The sequence below is a fragment of the Hylaeus anthracinus genome, unplaced genomic scaffold (assembly GCF_026225885.1).
Source record: "Hylaeus anthracinus isolate JK02 unplaced genomic scaffold, UHH_iyHylAnth1.0_haploid 11997, whole genome shotgun sequence".
Classification (NCBI taxonomy): domain Eukaryota; kingdom Metazoa; phylum Arthropoda; class Insecta; order Hymenoptera; family Colletidae; genus Hylaeus; species Hylaeus anthracinus.
Genome location: NW_026534344.1, coordinates 5,417,380 through 5,432,961, shown reverse-complemented (window position 1 = coordinate 5,432,961; position 15,582 = coordinate 5,417,380). Strand labels below are relative to the sequence as shown.

The 15,582-nt window shown below is 29.4% G+C and overlaps 5 protein-coding genes across 13 annotated transcripts; 2 read left to right on the top strand and 3 right to left on the bottom strand.

Annotated features, from left to right (window-relative positions):
* Window positions 1–97: 97 nt before the first annotated feature.
* On the top strand, window positions 98–1,979 carry LOC128889854 (RNA 3'-terminal phosphate cyclase-like protein). Its single transcript, XM_054147879.1, has 7 exons — window positions 98–389; window positions 480–719; window positions 796–962; window positions 1,039–1,213; window positions 1,295–1,445; window positions 1,520–1,624; window positions 1,696–1,979. Exons 1-7 carry the CDS (start codon window positions 248–250, stop codon window positions 1,838–1,840), a joined length of 1,125 nt encoding a protein of 374 aa, XP_054003854.1. The 5' UTR covers window positions 98–247; the 3' UTR covers window positions 1,841–1,979.
* On the bottom strand, window positions 1,926–4,333 carry LOC128889853 (tRNA-specific adenosine deaminase 1-like). 2 transcript variants are annotated; one of them, XM_054147877.1, is made up of 5 exons: window positions 4,174–4,333; window positions 3,837–4,101; window positions 2,629–3,736; window positions 2,294–2,548; window positions 1,926–2,205 (listed from the first exon to the last, which is right to left on the bottom strand). In XM_054147877.1, the coding sequence occupies exons 3-5, from the start codon at window positions 3,315–3,317 to the stop codon at window positions 1,926–1,928; spliced, it is 1,224 nt and encodes a 407-aa protein (XP_054003852.1). In that variant the 5' UTR covers window positions 3,318–3,736; window positions 3,837–4,101; window positions 4,174–4,333. The 2 variants fall into 2 exon arrangements, with proteins under 2 accessions (XP_054003852.1, XP_054003853.1); XM_054147878.1 differs by having other exon boundaries at window positions 2,044–2,205; window positions 2,305–2,548.
* A 100-nt stretch (window positions 4,334–4,433) lies between these two features.
* Window positions 4,434–14,033, top strand: LOC128889860 (caspase-1-like). Of its 8 annotated transcripts, none has more exons than XM_054147894.1 (7): window positions 6,416–6,434; window positions 12,488–12,584; window positions 12,658–12,911; window positions 12,986–13,067; window positions 13,133–13,269; window positions 13,346–13,557; window positions 13,629–14,033. In XM_054147894.1, the coding sequence occupies exons 2-7, from the start codon at window positions 12,494–12,496 to the stop codon at window positions 13,696–13,698; spliced, it is 846 nt and encodes a 281-aa protein (XP_054003869.1). In that variant the 5' UTR covers window positions 6,416–6,434; window positions 12,488–12,493; the 3' UTR covers window positions 13,699–14,033. The 8 variants fall into 8 exon arrangements, with proteins under 8 accessions (XP_054003862.1, XP_054003869.1, XP_054003867.1 ...); XM_054147892.1 differs by lacking the exon at window positions 6,416–6,434 and adding an exon at window positions 11,417–11,556; XM_054147891.1 differs by lacking the exon at window positions 6,416–6,434 and adding an exon at window positions 11,499–11,645.
* Window positions 7,619–11,456, bottom strand: LOC128889855 (ADP-ribosylation factor-like protein 13B). Its single transcript, XM_054147880.1, has 8 exons — window positions 11,316–11,456; window positions 11,173–11,243; window positions 10,778–10,911; window positions 10,515–10,630; window positions 10,157–10,333; window positions 9,895–10,072; window positions 9,783–9,822; window positions 7,619–9,709 (listed from the first exon to the last, which is right to left on the bottom strand). The coding sequence occupies exons 1-8, from the start codon at window positions 11,372–11,374 to the stop codon at window positions 9,414–9,416; spliced, it is 1,071 nt and encodes a 356-aa protein (XP_054003855.1). The 5' UTR covers window positions 11,375–11,456; the 3' UTR covers window positions 7,619–9,413.
* Window positions 13,810–15,542, bottom strand: LOC128889857 (pre-mRNA-splicing factor 18). The gene is made up of 4 exons (XM_054147882.1): window positions 15,243–15,542; window positions 14,884–15,165; window positions 14,369–14,797; window positions 13,810–14,299 (listed from the first exon to the last, which is right to left on the bottom strand). The coding sequence occupies exons 1-4, from the start codon at window positions 15,303–15,305 to the stop codon at window positions 14,063–14,065; spliced, it is 1,011 nt and encodes a 336-aa protein (XP_054003857.1). The 5' UTR covers window positions 15,306–15,542; the 3' UTR covers window positions 13,810–14,062.
* Window positions 15,543–15,582: the final 40 nt, after the last annotated feature.

Genomic DNA, 15,582 nt, shown 5'->3' with positions numbered 1-15,582 from the left:
CGATAATCGTTTATCTAGTAAAAATGCTTTGAAGATAATAAACTCATCACATTTCTATCGAACAAGTAATTCGTTCGATCTTGACATATAAAATCCCTACAAATATGGTTAAAAAAATAGTGTAATCACAGAGTAAAGGTATTCGCATGTATTCTTCAGAATTCTGTGATGCAATGACATAATGACGTCAGATAATTTCATGCTTCTCTCAAGCTGTTTTGTTTACTACCACGAATTTTAACACAACATGCCAGCTAAAGTGAAAAATAGAGTTTTAACGTACGAAGGCTGCAATTATTTGCGATATCGTTTGTTACTTTCTACGCTTTCAGGAAAACCCGTACGAATAACAGATATCAGAATTAAAGATGATGATCCTGGACTTAAAGGTTAGTTTACTTAGCCAAAATGAAGCAGAAAAATACAAAGTATTGTATAAAATATTTAGCATTTTCCTTGTAACATATCTTTTGTATCAGAGTATGAAGTAAGTTTTATACGTTTATTGGATAAAATCACAAATGGATCAAGAATAGAATTAAACGAAACTGGAACCAATTTGTATTATAATCCTGGTTTATTAAATGGTGGTGAATTGGAACATGATTGTAGCTTGCAACGAGGTATTGGCTATTACTTAGAAGGAATTATGATATTAGCTCCATTCTGTAAAAGCCCAGTTGATATAAAACTTAGGGGAATTACTAATAATACTATAGGTTGGTAAGATTTACAATAAATTTTTCTATTAGAGTATAAATATATCTATTATAATTATATGCATTAATTTTTAAGATCCATGTGTGGACAGAATTAAAACAACTGCAGTACCTATATTAAAAAGATTCTTAGCAGGTGATAATGAAGTTGTATTTAACATTAATAAAAGAGGAGCAGCACCTTTAGGTGGTGGAGAGATTCGTTTCAAATGCCCTGCTAGTCGTAATCTCAAAAGTATTCAAGTTAGTCACATTTTTTACTTTACATTTTCTTCTGATAGTCATATTTTTAGATATATTTAGAAAAGTATATTTATAGCTTCAAAATAGTGGAATGGTAAAACGAATAAGAGGCACTGCATGTAGTATACGTGTTTCTCCTGCTATTGCTAATAGAATAGTAGAATCAGCCAAAGGTGTTTTACTGAAATTCCTACCTGATGTATATATTCATACAGATCATTGTAAAGGTGCATCCAGTGGAAAATCACCAGGTAATATTGCATTATTATTATTATTACATTTATTTAATTTTTATTTTCATTGAGTACTCATAATAATTACAAATGTGTCAGGTTTTGGATTAAATTTATTAGCTGAAACCACCACAGAAGTTGTTTTTGGTGGAGAAGCATTTTCACCTCTGATGACAACAGGTTCGTTACCCTGTGTACCAGAAGACCTTGGTAAAGAAGCAGCTATGAAACTAGTTGATGAAATTTATCGGTATGACAAACATAATTTTACTTGACAAGAAATACAGAGTAGTCAAGTTGTAACATAAATTTATGTGAATTTAGAAATGGATGTATGGATTCTCCTTTTCAAAGCATGACTGCAATGTTCATGGCACTGAGTAAAAAAGATGTTTCAAAAGTGGTAACAGGACCTTTAACACCAGCAATGTAACCAATTATTTGTTCTTATATAAAAGGTAATAATAATAATTATATAAACGGTAATATTATTATTGCAGGATACAGTGTTTACGTGATTTACGAGATTTTTTTGGAATCGTATTTAAAATTGAACCACTTAAAGAAGAAGATGAAATATTAGATCAAGTTGTTTTAACGTGTGTCGGTGTGGGATATACCAATATAAGTAAACGAACACTGTAAAATATTTTTTTTGTCGTATCATTATTTTTATAACTCGTATTTTTGTGTCATATTTTAAGAAATTGCTATAAAAATACTAAAGATTTTACAATACAAACGTTTGTAAGCGAGTTGGTTTCGCGGGCCAAGCGCGGAAAGACTCTGATTTCAATATGTTCCATAAATTTTGGTAATTTTTGGACCACTTTTTGTAGTCTAGATAAGTAATTTTTTTTGGATGTCTTATATTGCAATCAACATTTATATACCTGTTATAAGTGTGTAAGAATGTTTCAAAAAGAGCGCGCCTAGTTACGAGTAAATTATAACCTTTCTTTTTTTTAGTAGCTCCCTGTTTTCTACCTTCAACTGCTATTTCCGTATTACTGAAAATGAAACATTAATAACATTACTTTGGTTTTTCATACTAATTATAGTTGATTATACCGCAATATCAAAATATTAAAAATGTACCGATATCTTACAGCACACCATATGATACTTGATGGACATGGGTACTTTCTTTTGTGATTTTTCTGCTGTTGAAAAGAAAATTTAGCTTGCATAATTTTTAATCCAGGTGTTTCCTTGTTATTGAATCGCTTATGTAATCCACGTTCCATCGCTTCTAAGGAAAAAGGACATTTGCCTCCAACTGTGATAGTTTCCATTTTTATTGAAGGTATCAGTATTGATAAAAGTGAACCTTGTAATCCAAGAATGTTCCACCTAAAAATTATAAAATGCAATTACTGTATAATTTCTACATATATGTAGAAGGAGCTGTAGCTTTATCCAGTTTTATTTACTTTGCCATTTTGTCAGAACAAGACAAGCTAAGAGTTGGATTACCCCTTCCTGGTTTAGTACGCAATGGTCCAATCACATGATAATTCACCCCACCTAGATGAGGATCTTGGTATTGTTCAGTTTTAACGCATTTTGCACCCGTTCTATAAATATCTTTGATTATCTGTTCCTTTTTATCATTATATGATTCCATGATTACTTCTCCTGCATCATCATAATCATGTTTTCTTATTTTCATTGGTGGTGTATCATTTTCACAGAACTCATCTTTTGGAAATATAGAACAATCTCCACACGGTGTTTGGCTTGTGAAAAAATGGAATGATATTCCGTTGTTCAGTTTAAGTGTTTTCTTATCGTCCATTGTAAAAACATCGCTTTTAGTACCGTCAAGCAATAAATTAATCTGTTCATATAAATATCTTAAAAAGGCACGTCTAGCTAGAACTTCCGCATGAGAATCATTTAATCTACAACCATCCTTATATAATTCTGTATTTATTAAATCTATTTCTCCCAAACACTTTGTTCCTGTAGCAAGAGCTACTAGAGATAATAAACCATCACCTTTCCTTAATACTATACCTGACAATACAGTCCATTCTGTCTCTGTTGGTTTACCAGATTTACCAAGTTTTATATATTTATCTATACAAAGCTTTGCAATCTCATCTGCAAAATCTTCCATGCTATTATAATTGATATGAAATTGTTATCTTTAAGGTAATTATATACATTTATTTGAACATTTATTTTAAAAATTGTTTAATATACATTTGATGGATCCCAACAATATTTATGTTGAGGTAAAGAAGATAAAACTTTCATGTTTTCTTGATCAATAGTAAAATTCAGTTATATATTATCTCTTATATGCTCTTTTTTTACTGCTTTGGGAATAACACCAATGACTTGTTGCAAAGCCCACTTCAAAAGTAATCTAGCTGGTGATACATTAAGTCCAGAAGCTATTAGTGTTATAGTTGAGTCTTTTAAAAGATTAGTGTTGCTACTAGTTCCCAAAGAAGAATATTCTTGTACATATATCCCTTTTTCCTTACAATACTTAATTAATTCTTCTTGTCTGTAATGTGGATGACATTCAACCTGTAATATAAAAATATACTTTACCCTTATAATCAATACAAATTAAAATAAATATAAAACACAAACACAGTTACTATACTTGAATGACAGCTGGTCGTACCTCTTTATAATGTTGCATTAAGTCTTTTAGATGATTTATGGTATAGTTAGAGACACTTAGAGACTTCATAAATCCTTGTTTCTTTAACTCCACCAATTTATCCCAAGATTTGTTCTTAAGACTTGATTATTTGTAGAATTTTCTGGGAGGTGAGTTGCACCAAGCCAATTAATTAAATAGAGATCTATGTAAGTGGTATTAAGTGCTTTAAGAGATCTTTGTACAGATTGTTCTATACGTATTAGATTTCCATTATAACTTGGTACTGTCATAAAGATAAAGTATTAATATTATTTATATTAATATCATCTAGGTTTCATTCTTCAGTGATGCATACCAAGTTTAGTTGTAATAAAAATATTCTCTCTTCGAAGATTATATTTAGGTAATAAACTGTTTAAAGCATAACCTATGTCTTCTTCATTTTGAATGGTTCATGCTATATTATACAGGGTGTCCCAAAAATGTTGTAACACCTTGAAAGAGGTGGTTCGTGGGGTGATTTGAAACAACTTTTTCCTTAGCGAAAATATCGTCCTAGGTTTCGTTGAGGAGATATTAACGGAAAACACTGACCAATGAGAGCGCGAGTATGCCGGTTGAGCATAAATTACGCGCTAGGCAGCTGCGCTCATTCGCTACCGCGGCCGCTCCATCGGCATACTCGCGCTCTCATTGGTCAGTGTTTTCCGTTAATATCTCCTCAACGAAACCTAGGACAACATTTTCGCTAAGGAAAAAGTTGTTTCAAATCACCCCATGAACCACCCCTTTCAAGGTGTTACAACATTTTTGGGACACCTTGTATAAATATTTGTCATATATCTATGTTGCACTGTGTGTTCACCAGGGAGGCCAGCCAAGCTACCGTATTAAAAGTGATTAAATGGTTGGTACCATGACAGAGCGCGTTGGCGTGAATCATACTCGCATTTGATTGCGTTAGTAAACAGTGTTCAGAGATTTTTTATAACAAAACGGTTTGTTACTTTCGCTGTGTAAATCGTTTCTAAAGTGAAAACATGTGTTCGACGGAAAGTGGCACCACGAACGAAAGCATAAAATACAGTAACGATGTCGGAGACGCGTTTGGATGCTCCAGGTATGGTTTAACTGACACGAATGCTTTGTACAATTAAATCGTATTATGTATTGAAAGAATGTCAATGCCCTTGTGTTCACGACATTTTCCATATTGTACACCGATACGTGTAATATACTTGCATGAAACTGTTTAATTCAGATTATCTATTTTTAGAATTGATTGAAGATTGTGTTTTGATACAAATACAAATCTCATATTCCTTATATTCCATATAAAACCAAATCTTTTCGCTAAAATGAAGCAAATTAAATTGAATTAGTAAATTTGTTTATCCACAGTATAACAATAAAATAATATATAAATAATTAATATAGATCATTTCATAGGTTGGAATGTTAGTAAACAAAATAGATAATTTATAAAACCTGACAATTATGTTATTTCCATGCTGTCTTTTCATGTGTAATGAGTTAATGGTTTGTTAAATGGACCCACTATCAGGCATGCTCTTTCTTTATTTTACAGAAACAGTGTCAGTCCCCTTGCGGGCCCTTTACAAATGGCACCCACAGAACGTTATGCTACGCATTACAACATGAATCATTCAAAACGTGGATTAGCTATTATTTTTAATCATGAATTTTTCACTATTGCACATCTCAAACCTAGATGTGGAACAAATATGGATTGTGAAAATCTTATCACTACATTGAACAATCTTGGTTTTGAAGTAAATGATTTTCATAATTCAACACATAGAGATATAGTGAGAAATTTAGAAAGAGGTACTCAGTGGATATTCTACCCTTTTATAATTTTGAACTTCCTATTTCATTATCATAAGAATGTTCTTTTTAACACGTTCCTTGCCACATCAATTTTATTGTGACTTTCCATTCCGGCTGCATGAATCATAAATGACTTACACTGCTGAATCTTACTTTAAATGTTTATAATTTGTTTTACCATAACTACAATACTGCAAGTATCATTATTTTTTAGAAGAAGGATTAAGTTTTCCTACAAACTATATTAAGCATGACAATTGTGTTGTGATTAATGATGTTATAAAATATCTTTTTGTTATATTCCTCTTAATAGTGAACATCACAAACAACCTAAATGGAAAGTTCATCGTGAATCAGTGGTGGTCTATGAGGCATGAAACATGTTAAATTGTAAATTTAAACATATAACCAAACGTTCATTGAATATATTTTCAAAAACTATTTGTTTTCATTTTACAGTCGCTGGCATGGATCATTCTCAGCATGACTGTTTGATTGTAGCTGTATTGAGCCATGGAGAATTAGGATTACTTTATGCTCATGATACATCCTATAAACCTGATTCCATTTGGAGCCATTTCACAGCTGATAAATGTCCTACATTAGCAGGAAAACCAAAGTTATTTTTTATACAAGCTTGCCAAGGAGATAGATTAGATGGAGGTATAACAATGAAAGACAGAACAGAAACTGATGGTCTACCTGTTTCCTCATTTCGTATACCAAGTCATGCAGACTTTTTAATTGCTTATTCAACAATACCAGGTAAATGCTTTGTTAAAATACAATTTAATAATTGGAATAATAGTTAATACAGAATGATCCATCAGAAACAATACATTTAGTTCATAAAGAATGAATATCCTTGATAGTTTCATCCTAGATTATTAATGATAAAATGTATATGTGTTAGAGATTACTGAAGAACTTGTAGCTTTATATAGAAAAGGACATGTAAGTCTATTTGAAAAGTTATAATAAGAGATAACCAAGTGTTCTACTTTTGACGAACCATCTTGTATAATAGATTAAATATAAAGAACGGATTTCTTAAGAACATTATTTCTACAAAAATTATATCAATTGTATAGGTTATTACTCTTGGAGGAATACTACTCGTGGCTCCTGGTTCATGCAAGCATTGTGCATGGAATTACGCGAGAATGCAATGCGGTATGACTTGTTAACTTTGCTCACGTTTGTTTGTCAGCGAGTTGCTATTGATTTTGAATCCAATACTCCTGACAACATAACAATGCATCAACAAAAACAAATTCCGTGCATTACTACAATGTTAACTCGTTTAGTAAAATTTACACCCGCAAAAAATGGAGCGGTATAGTCATTTTATACATGAGAGATTTATGCAGTATAATAGATTTTATACAGCGTGTACCTTTTCATTGCACTAATATCACTACTCTGAGAGTTAAATGGTAATATTTTGTCTGTGCTACTCTCATTTGTAGTGTGTTTGCAATGTATTGCATTTAAATGATAGCATTTATCTTATAAACTGCCATTATATTATGCAAAAATTACATTATAAGACAAAAACATTACAGCAATACAATATAATAGATTTTATAGTATATATACATTTTTGTACTCGTCAAATTTAAAAAGAAATCTTACAAATCATATATCTTTTGCAAGATTTATAAAAAATATTATAGATTTATAGCGATAAAATTTTGAACTATAACCTTTATCATTTTTAAGCCATTATAAAGCCACATAAGGTAAATAGTGGTCGTACAAAAGTTTATTAAAATATACTTGGGATATTAGACATAAGATATTAAATAAGTACAAATGCAAAATAAAATTAAGATAGTGCTTTATACGTATTGCGGGTTGAGGATCATGGTTGTGTAAGTCCAAAAAAAAAAAATAAAAAAAATTGATATATTGCATTATATCACACATCTTCTGTGAGATTAATTCAATTTTTTTTTTTTTTTTTTTTTTACTTACACCACTATGATTCTCAGTTCACAATATAGCGAGGATCAATTGCCTTTTTAATTGCTGCTTTTAAACAAAGTTTAATAAGTAATTTATATACTAACTATACAATTATTATATATATGTACTGCTCAAAATAATTAGAGAATCATCTATGGAAATGAGATAATGTTCAATGCTATTCATTCAGTGATACATTGATCAAGGTAAACACTCAATAAGAGTGAGTTAAAGTATAAAGTAAACCTGAGAATATTTGAAATAACATTATACGATATTTATTTAATTCTTCCGAATTCAATATTTATCTCCAGATTCTCTAATTTATTTTACCAGTATATTTAGAAAGAAGTATTTTTGAGCCATTGTAACAAAAGCAACTTGAACAATTTATACAATTAATATAACTGCTGCTTTGTACAAACGTCAGGAGGACAAAACTTGTGTCTTTATGCAACAAGCAATAGTCTAACCTTATATAAAAAGTGACATATTTTCTACTTAGTAGTAAATGAACATGTCTAAATAGTTGTGATTATATAAGGTGCAATTATAACGAATATTCAAGTTTTATCTAACGTTAAGAGAAAAACTATAAAATTACTTACTCTGTAACTAGATTATTATGAAATGCATTTGACATATACTTTTGGAATTGCTAGCTGAAATATAAAGTTATGTTGCTTCATAGTTTGAGGAGTCATTCCCAAACGATGTAGATAAGAATTTTAGAAGAAAAGCGCAATATTGAAATGGCAAATTTGCTATATTTATAATTAAAATGGCATTATTATAATCAATGAGAACTTTTGATATCGTGATATAACAGTCTTTCATGATAAGAATATATAATTCTTAAATAATTATTAATGTAATTTTACAGTTTTTAATGTTGCTTCAAATTGTTTGATCACTTTGCCTTTATTACTGTATACTCATATATGTGGCGTTATTTGTGCGAAATATTTTTCACAAAAAAGTTAATTATTCACTTAAAGGTTAGTATTAAATGAAACGCATTGTTCCTTGTCGTAACAATTTTCAGTGTAATTTTTCAACATATTAATATTTCATATTTAATCGTATAAAGTAATTGCTCAACGATATAAGATAATGTTGCAAAAATATTTACAATATTTATTGTATCGTAAATTGTGATAAAATATGTGCTATTGAATTATGCTTGAGACTTTACAGCATTCTCTTACACAGTTTCATGTAATACTTTTATATAATCGAAAGTTTTTTAGTACATTTATACTATAGATTTTGTAAGTCCTTAATATATACTGCAATCCATATATTTGTCAAACTTTTGTGTACCAATCTTGTATACAATCTTTTAAAATAAAGTTAAAATTTAAAAAAAATGTATATTGTAACCAATAACGTAAAACAAAAACACCCATGTTTATTAATAAATAATATTAATATATTTTGTACGTAGAATAATTTGTAAGTACATACAGATATTATTTGTTTCTTCACAATTTATTTTTTTTTTTCATATTTTAACTCGTACAGAAATAATTGCATAATAAAAAATAAATATTACTGGAAATTATCTTACACTATGTATAGATACAAGGAAATTGTTTAATATATATTAAATATTTCTTAAATATTGCATTTTTGCGTTAAAATTATCAGTCGATTTGCAGTCAAAAAATAATAACTTCATTGTTAAAAATATTTGTCTCCATATAATTTTTTATTTTTTTTTATTATATTTATTCGTGATGGTCCCTGTTTATTACTTAAGTACAATAAATAATGTTAACCTTCTGTCACTTGACCAGGAATGTTGATTATTGTTATTTTATTTACAAAATGTTGTGAACGTTCTGGAGCGGTATATGGACGATTTGGTTTTAATTTAACTGAATTTGAAAATGTATTCAATGCCACTGGTGGAAGTGTTTGAAGACTTTTTTGAGTTCCTAAAGGTCTAGTGGTAAACTTTGTGCTTTCTGATATATCATCAATTTCAATAACAGATTCTTCAGTAGTAAGTGGTGCAGTCTTATTTTTGTGCATAAACATTTTCTTCAGTTTAGTTCCAGAAGCAACACCTATAAATATATTTGTATGTTTAAGATAAGTTATTAATTAGTCAAACTTTTTTTTTATCACAATATTACATACCATTATTTAAATGTGAAACACTCATTGGGTCAATTTCTTCCTGAAATTGTAATGAGTAAAATGAAGATATTTTAACAAATAATAATAATATAAACAATATTTGATGTATTACCCTTTTCATAACTAGTTCTCTGATTGGTTTGAAAGGATTAGAATGAATTGACAATCTTGATAATGTGTCTGGTGTTGTAGATCGTACTTCTATAACTTTATCATTTCGAACATTTTGTGTGTCCTTGAATCTATTGTTTAATACAGTGTAATTCTTTGCTACTGTGTCCAATAGCCATCTAAATAAATTTCGTATATATAAATTGAATCTAAGAAATTTTCTTGAATTGTTTGTTACAAAGATTGAGGAATCAATTACATACTTGTAGCCATTTTTAATGCCTGTAGTGGTACCTTTTGATTGACTTTCTCCTCCAGTACATGAACATATCTCCACTCTTGTAGGACATTTCATAGTATTAGCAGCATGTTCAACATCTAAGTTTTCAACAAGATCTAATTCATCTATAGCCCCTGATATGTCTTGTTTGTTTGCAAGCCTGTTATAGAAACTTATTACAGTAAAACACACGTTACGTTTTATTAATGTAAGTATAGTGTAAATATTGCATACAAGTAAATCTTTTGTGCAAATTTAAACTGGTGCATTTATATTTGTAAATGGTGTTCTGTGATAGAAGGAAAATAGGCAAGCATAAAAAATACATTCAATTTTCTTACAACAATAACGGTTTCCCTGAAATACATTCATGTGAAATTAATTCACCAAATACAACTTTATTTTCTGTAAGACGGGAAATATCACTAGCATCCACCACATATATAAGACCATGTATCTAAAAGATGCAAAATGGAGAGAGAAGAATATTTCAAAATGTGTTGTTACCAAGAGCATTTTTGTGAGGGAAAATATTAGATTTTTATGAAATGTAATCCTACTCATCGGAATATTTTAATTTATAAGTCTCATATTAATTACTTACACCGCTGTAGTATTTTGTCCACAAGGATCTGATTTGTGAGCTACCTCCAATGTCATAAATTTTAACCACATATGACTTATATCTTAACGAAACTGTTCGAAATCCTATTGTAGGTAATACACTTTTGTCTGAATCTTAAAAGTAAAAGTAAAAATACATTATCTATGTACTGTTCGCCAATTTAAAAAAATAATAAAATTACAAATAAAATATTGAATATGTATGGACATACAAATTTGACAAACAATAGAGTTTGTGTTAAATCAACACAACAAAATTGTGCAAAAAACAGAATATGTTCTATTACTCTATGTTCATTTTAGGAACAGCCAATTGAAGGTTAATAATAGTAGTATATACATAAAACAAGAAATTTGTAATAATAAAAAACGTACCACCACTTATACGGTTCAAAACAGAGGTCTTTCCCGCATTATCAAGGCCCACGATCAGTAAAATAATAGTCCTAAAATTACATTTCTGTTAAATATGCATGCTTTTTGTATTTGTTTATAATTGTTAAAAACTGATACATTACTTTTCGGTACATCTCTTTCGTTGTAACCTTCTTAGTAAACTTCGTATACAATTACCCATTATTATAAACCTAAGTTATGTTATAATGTTCAACAAATTGCGTCGATCTGGACGCTATGCACGTCATATTATCTCATACATTGTTTGTAATTAAGAAATTCGTTCAAATACGCAAATCAGGAAATTGATTATCATCGGTGAATTGCACGTTACACGCGTCAACACAAATCAACGAATGCAAAGTACAACCTCGTACAATTTTACGAATAAAATAAAAAAGATGTCAAATATTTATTTATTTTCTCTCTTACATCTATATATATGACACTATGTACGCATTATAATTAATTTATTCGATTGATGATAATCAGCATCTACTAAAATTATACATGTTTACTTCGAATAGTGGATAGGTTAATTTATTTTAGAATACAATTCATAATGTAAATGAAATACAAAAACTCTGAGAGTAATATTTTGTAAGGAGTTTATTTAGTACAAAATATACATTCTATCGTTGACATATCGAAAATACAGAAAAAAGATTGCAGATACTTCGAATGAATTTTCTGTTTGATGGGATTGCAATTCTATATTTCTAATTCTATTCTATTTTCTATTCCTTCCTGTGTTTATTCGATTTTTTTCGACTTTCAAATTTTTTTTCTCTCTTCGCAAAAAATATAATATACGCTGGTCCTAAAATCTGGACACGATACGCAATTGTACACGATTGGACCGTTTATAGTCGAGTTTCAATAACTGATATCTTTTTCACGTTGTTTCGGATAAATTATACATGTACAAAGTAATATACATTACGTAAGACATTTGTATAATTTCTTTAACATTAATTAACATAACATGTATTTGTATTTAAACATATTTATAAATTCGACAATTATTCGTATGCACGTGTGTATATATGTTTGGTATGGTTCGAAACGATTGCAATATTTTTGAAAGTAAATAATAGTTTCATTATTTTATCACAAGTAAACAATAAAAAATACTCGTAGATAAATTAAATGTTAAACAAAATCTCCTGAATTACACTATACTAAAAAATTCGAACATTATATTGCACACTTTAGGAATATACTTTGTGCAGCTAATAATAATTAATGTGCATATATTGTTTGCATTCTAATCTGTTATTGGATATATTTGCAGATAAACATGGCAAAATACAATTTTGAATCAACTAAAATTGGTTTCATTGGTGGTGGAAATATGGCTAGTGCCATTGGTGCTGGTTTAATTCATAAAGGTAATTAATTTTATTGTAATAGTTACAGATATAATAATTATTTTGGATTAATACAATTGTTTTATCATTGCAGGTATTTTAAATCCAAACAATGTTTGGGTTTCTGCTCGTACAAGTAGAACCCTGAGTTTTTGGTCAGACTTGGGTGCCCATGCTACATTCAAAAATGGAGAAGTATTCGACAATTGTGATGTCATATTTCTAGCAATGAAACCACATGTGCTCGATGATGCGATTGATGGATTGAAAGCTACAATGTTGTGCAAGTCTTCTAAACCACTGTTTGTCTCTGTGCTAGTGGGTGTCCCATTGGATACCTTAGCCAATGTAAGAGTTAAATTTATTCTAATCACCTACTTTGTTCTTAAAAAGATGTGCTTTGCATTTTGAAATATTTTCAGAAACTTAAGGATATTGTAGCTCAACCAAGAATCATTAGATGTATGCCTAATACTCCAATGATGGTTGGTGAAGGAATAATAGGTAAATACAATATGTGTACATGAATAATATCAATACTGTTTTTATAATATTTTTATAATTTGTAGTATACTCTACTATGAACACAACTGATCAAGATGAAACTATGATAAACACATTACTTTCGTATGTTGGTGTGGTTGAAACTGTTCCCGAATCTCTTATGAATGCTATAGGTGGCCTTACAGGTTCTGGTCCTGCTTATGTGAGTGTTATGTTAATTCTTTTACAAGAACCCATAATATCTGTAATAATTTTATAAAATAAAATAAAATTTCTAGGCTTATCTTGTTATAGAAGCATTGGCAGATGGTGCTGTAATGATGGGTGTTCCAAGACCCATGGCAACAAAATTTGCAGCTCAAGTATTAGTTGGTTCTGGTAAAATGGTATTAGAAACTGGTAGACATCCTGGTCAATTAAAGGATGAAGTATGCTCTCCAGGAGGTACAACTATTGCAGGAGTTCATGCCATGGAATGTGGTCAAGTTAGGTAAGATATAAATGAAAAAAAGTGTATGTAATACATTATATAATATTATTAATTATTTATTGTATTTATAGAGCTTCTATGATGAATGCAGTTCAAGCTGCAGTAAAGAAGTCAATTGAATTTGCTTCTAAAATAAAATAGAAAGCAGTACACAGTACATAGAAAGTATTAAAAAAAATGGGGCAATGGTGTAGTATTGTTTTATTCAGAATGCATTTTTAAAAACAGTTACATTATGTTCTGTGGGGTATATTTATTTTTATGTTCATTATGGTAGAATGAATAGTACAAAGAGGTAATAAGATAGTATTCAAATGGTAAGGTGATACACTACTTATGATAGGAGATCTTGATTATTTTCTATTGTTCAACTTTATTTTTACATACATTATATAGCAACTGTGGCTGTAGTAAGAAAGACCTGAATAATTAATATGTACTATTATTTAATTAAATATTTTACATCTTACAGTGTATACTTCTCTAAATATTTTATGTAAAAATATTATGTTTTTGAATACTCTACACAGCGAGAAGGATCTGTAGGATAGTATTCTTGACATTTAGTCATTAATCTTTTTAATGCTTGAATGTATTTTCTCTGAGTTTCATCATTCATTACATGTGCTACATTTTTGGAAAAGATTTTTTCTCTTCCTGTACGTGCATGAATACCGACCATAGTTACTCCAATAGGCCACGGAGAGTTACCTATAGCCATTTGTAGATATGCATCGCTTGCCTGTAATAAATTTCTTTGATGAAATGTTTCGAATTAAAATCACGTAATATATTAAATCTATATACTTACCAATATATAATTACGTTCAAGTAAATGTTTTACAATGTCGGTTAAACTATCGGTAATATCCTCTGGCAGAGATTTATTTTTTAATTTTCTAAGGAGAGGTTTTAAATATTCTCTTGTTTGCGCATAAGTAGCACTAGCCATTTTTCCTCTAGTGCTCATTTTTTCAGCAGTACTTCTACTATTCAATTGATTACCCCACATTTGCACTAAGAATTGTATGAATTGTGTAATGACATTCAAGTCAAAGTCCCTATCACCTTTGTTTAATTTAACAGACATCTTCTGCAAATCTTCATAAGTAACTTCTTCATCTGGCACATTTACATCTCCTTTTCCATTTCGATCTTGTGGTTTTGAAGAAGCTAATATTTCATTCAGATACGCTTGATCTACTTGTTCCATAGCTTCTTGAAAATCATTTCTGAACCCCTTTTATTCAAATAATATTAAAATATGTTAATATTTTATTAGTTTAAAACAGTATCAAGCATATCTCAAATTGTAAAAGTATATACCTTGTTTACTTCTGGTTCTAGAATTTCACATTTTCTTAATCGTTTAAATGCTTCCATTTCTGATTCTCCAAATAATAATACAGGCTCGCTTCTTTCACGTAATCTTTTAATAACTTCATGTCTAGGTAACATTAAATGTTCAGCACTACCATCTGTTATGCATTCTTCTTGTTGTTGAGTTGCATTTATCTTAATATCTTCGTCATTTGTCTTTTGTACTTCCTTTGCCTCTTTGTCCTTTGATATTAGCTCACTTCTTCTAAAATACTTTCTGTTGTTTTGCTGTAATATTGGTGAAATTAAGTTAACTAATTACAACATAAAAACATAGAAAAATACAATAAAAGTTCACAAATTACCAAAATGTTGCTTTCCTCCAACTGTTTACGTTTTTTCATTATCTCTGCCTTTAAAATATCCATTTTTTAAACGCACGAAGGTCAAACAATACTTTATTTTAAATACACTTTTCTAAAAAAAGTTATTTGTATATATACACGATAGTAAAATTAATTATTATGGTTGTAGAACAATGTTCTTGAATAAAAAATTAAAATATTTTCGAATAAGTGTTGTGCACTATCAATTACATGTTAAATATGTTAGTCGTATTTGACTAGAAAATCAAAACAAATTGATGCATACATTTGTTACGTTCATCGAATTTGTTTAGGTTATGTGTGCATTATTATGACAGAT

Bases quoted from the DNA above. Each gene is read 5' to 3' on its own strand.
- LOC128889854 (XM_054147879.1), top strand. From the start codon at position 248: ATGCCAGCTAAAGTGAAAAATAGAGTTTTAACGTACGAAGGCTGCAAT. The intron at 720-795 runs GTTGGTAAGATT...TTAATTTTTAAG, and splicing joins AATTACTAATAATACTATAG to ATCCATGTGTGGACAGAATT. The intron at 1,214-1,294 runs GTAATATTGCAT...CAAATGTGTCAG, and splicing joins ATCCAGTGGAAAATCACCAG to GTTTTGGATTAAATTTATTA.
- LOC128889853 (XM_054147877.1), bottom strand. From the start codon at position 3,317: ATGGAAGATTTTGCAGATGAGATTGCAAAGCTTTGTATAGATAAATAT. The intron at 2,549-2,628 runs GTAAATAAAACT...TATAATTTTTAG, and splicing joins TGTTCTGACAAAATGGCAAA to GTGGAACATTCTTGGATTAC. The intron at 2,206-2,293 runs GTACATTTTTAA...TTTCATTTTCAG, and splicing joins TGGTGTGCTGTAAGATATCG to TAATACGGAAATAGCAGTTG.
- LOC128889860 (XM_054147887.1), top strand. From the start codon at position 4,859: ATGTGTTCGACGGAAAGTGGCACCACGAACGAAAGCATAAAATACAGT. The intron at 4,939-5,406 runs GTATGGTTTAAC...TTTATTTTACAG, and splicing joins GACGCGTTTGGATGCTCCAG to AAACAGTGTCAGTCCCCTTG. The intron at 5,667-6,128 runs GTACTCAGTGGA...TTCATTTTACAG, and splicing joins AGTGAGAAATTTAGAAAGAG to TCGCTGGCATGGATCATTCT.
- LOC128889855 (XM_054147880.1), bottom strand. From the start codon at position 11,374: ATGGGTAATTGTATACGAAGTTTACTAAGAAGGTTACAACGAAAGAGA. The intron at 11,244-11,315 runs GTAATGTATCAG...ATGTAATTTTAG, and splicing joins CGAAAGAGATGTACCGAAAA to GACTATTATTTTACTGATCG. The intron at 10,631-10,777 runs GTAAGTAATTAA...TGCATCTTTTAG, and splicing joins GGACAAAATACTACAGCGGT to ATACATGGTCTTATATATGT.
- LOC128889857 (XM_054147882.1), bottom strand. From the start codon at position 15,305: ATGGATATTTTAAAGGCAGAGATAATGAAAAAACGTAAACAGTTGGAG. The intron at 14,798-14,883 runs GTATATACTTTT...TTTGAATAAAAG, and splicing joins TAGAACCAGAAGTAAACAAG to GGGTTCAGAAATGATTTTCA. The intron at 14,300-14,368 runs GTAAGTATATAG...AATTTATTACAG, and splicing joins TTGAACGTAATTATATATTG to GCAAGCGATGCATATCTACA.